Genomic DNA, 645 nt, shown 5'->3' with positions numbered 1-645 from the left:
TGAAGTTCTGAGGGGAGGTGTGGGTGTCCACGTTAGTATGGTTGGATAGGATATGCTATCGCTGTATCAATTCAAGGTTGGAATGGTCTTCCAGTCGCCATGGCATCCATCCACCTGCTGCTGTGAACAGAGCCTGGAGTCAGTGCATAAGAAAAGAACCTGAGCTCTTCCCACTGCTGTCTGCATCACAGCTATGGGCCATTACTTCTGTTTTGCTACAATGCCAGATCAACAAGATATCTTTGTAAATCTACAACCCATGTAGGAAAATGTCATGTCCTGAAAATGGGACTGCTCCATTACCTCCTGGCCTTAGTTCCAGATCTTGAGAAAGCTGTCCCAGGACCCTGTTGCCACAGCCATGCCATCATCAGTCACCCCCAAGCAGCTGACTCGGTTGTCGTGTCCAGCTAAGACACCTGCAAAAGAAAAGCATAACCACAAACATATGTGATGCTGTAGCAATAGTAGGAGGCTCGTCTGGATGAACAACGCTCCAAGACTTTGGTACAGCAAGCACTTAAAAGAGGTCAAAGGAAGGTCACTACCAAGGGTGAAGGTTCTTGTCCAAGTGGAAATTAGCCTTAGGTGTATGGCCACTTCTATTAAGAGAGCAACCAAAATCCAGGCTATGGTGATGTACGC

At 47.3% G+C, this 645-nt stretch overlaps 1 protein-coding gene across 3 annotated transcripts in view; it reads right to left on the bottom strand.

The window, feature by feature from the left end:
• Positions 1–10: 10 nt before the first annotated feature.
• Positions 11–645, bottom strand: part of Gnb1 (G protein subunit beta 1) — a 74,171-nt gene continuing 73,536 nt past the window's right edge. For 2 of the 3 annotated variants that reach the window (XM_031379753.1, XM_031379755.1), the window contains 2 exons: positions 304–419; positions 11–117 (listed from right to left, as the gene is read on the bottom strand). In XM_031379753.1, the coding sequence (XP_031235613.1) occupies positions 313–419 (107 nt within the window). In that variant the 3' untranslated portion in view covers positions 11–117; positions 304–312. Of the gene's footprint in view, positions 121–303; positions 420–645 lie in introns of all 3 variants that reach the window. The other variant, XM_031379754.1, reaches the window with a different exon arrangement.

The sequence above is a fragment of the Mastomys coucha genome, unplaced genomic scaffold, assembly GCF_008632895.1.
Source record: "Mastomys coucha isolate ucsf_1 unplaced genomic scaffold, UCSF_Mcou_1 pScaffold18, whole genome shotgun sequence".
Taxonomy (NCBI): domain Eukaryota; kingdom Metazoa; phylum Chordata; class Mammalia; order Rodentia; family Muridae; genus Mastomys; species Mastomys coucha.
The sequence above is the reverse complement of the archived record's forward strand: the minus strand, read 5'-3'. Positions and strand labels throughout refer to the sequence as shown.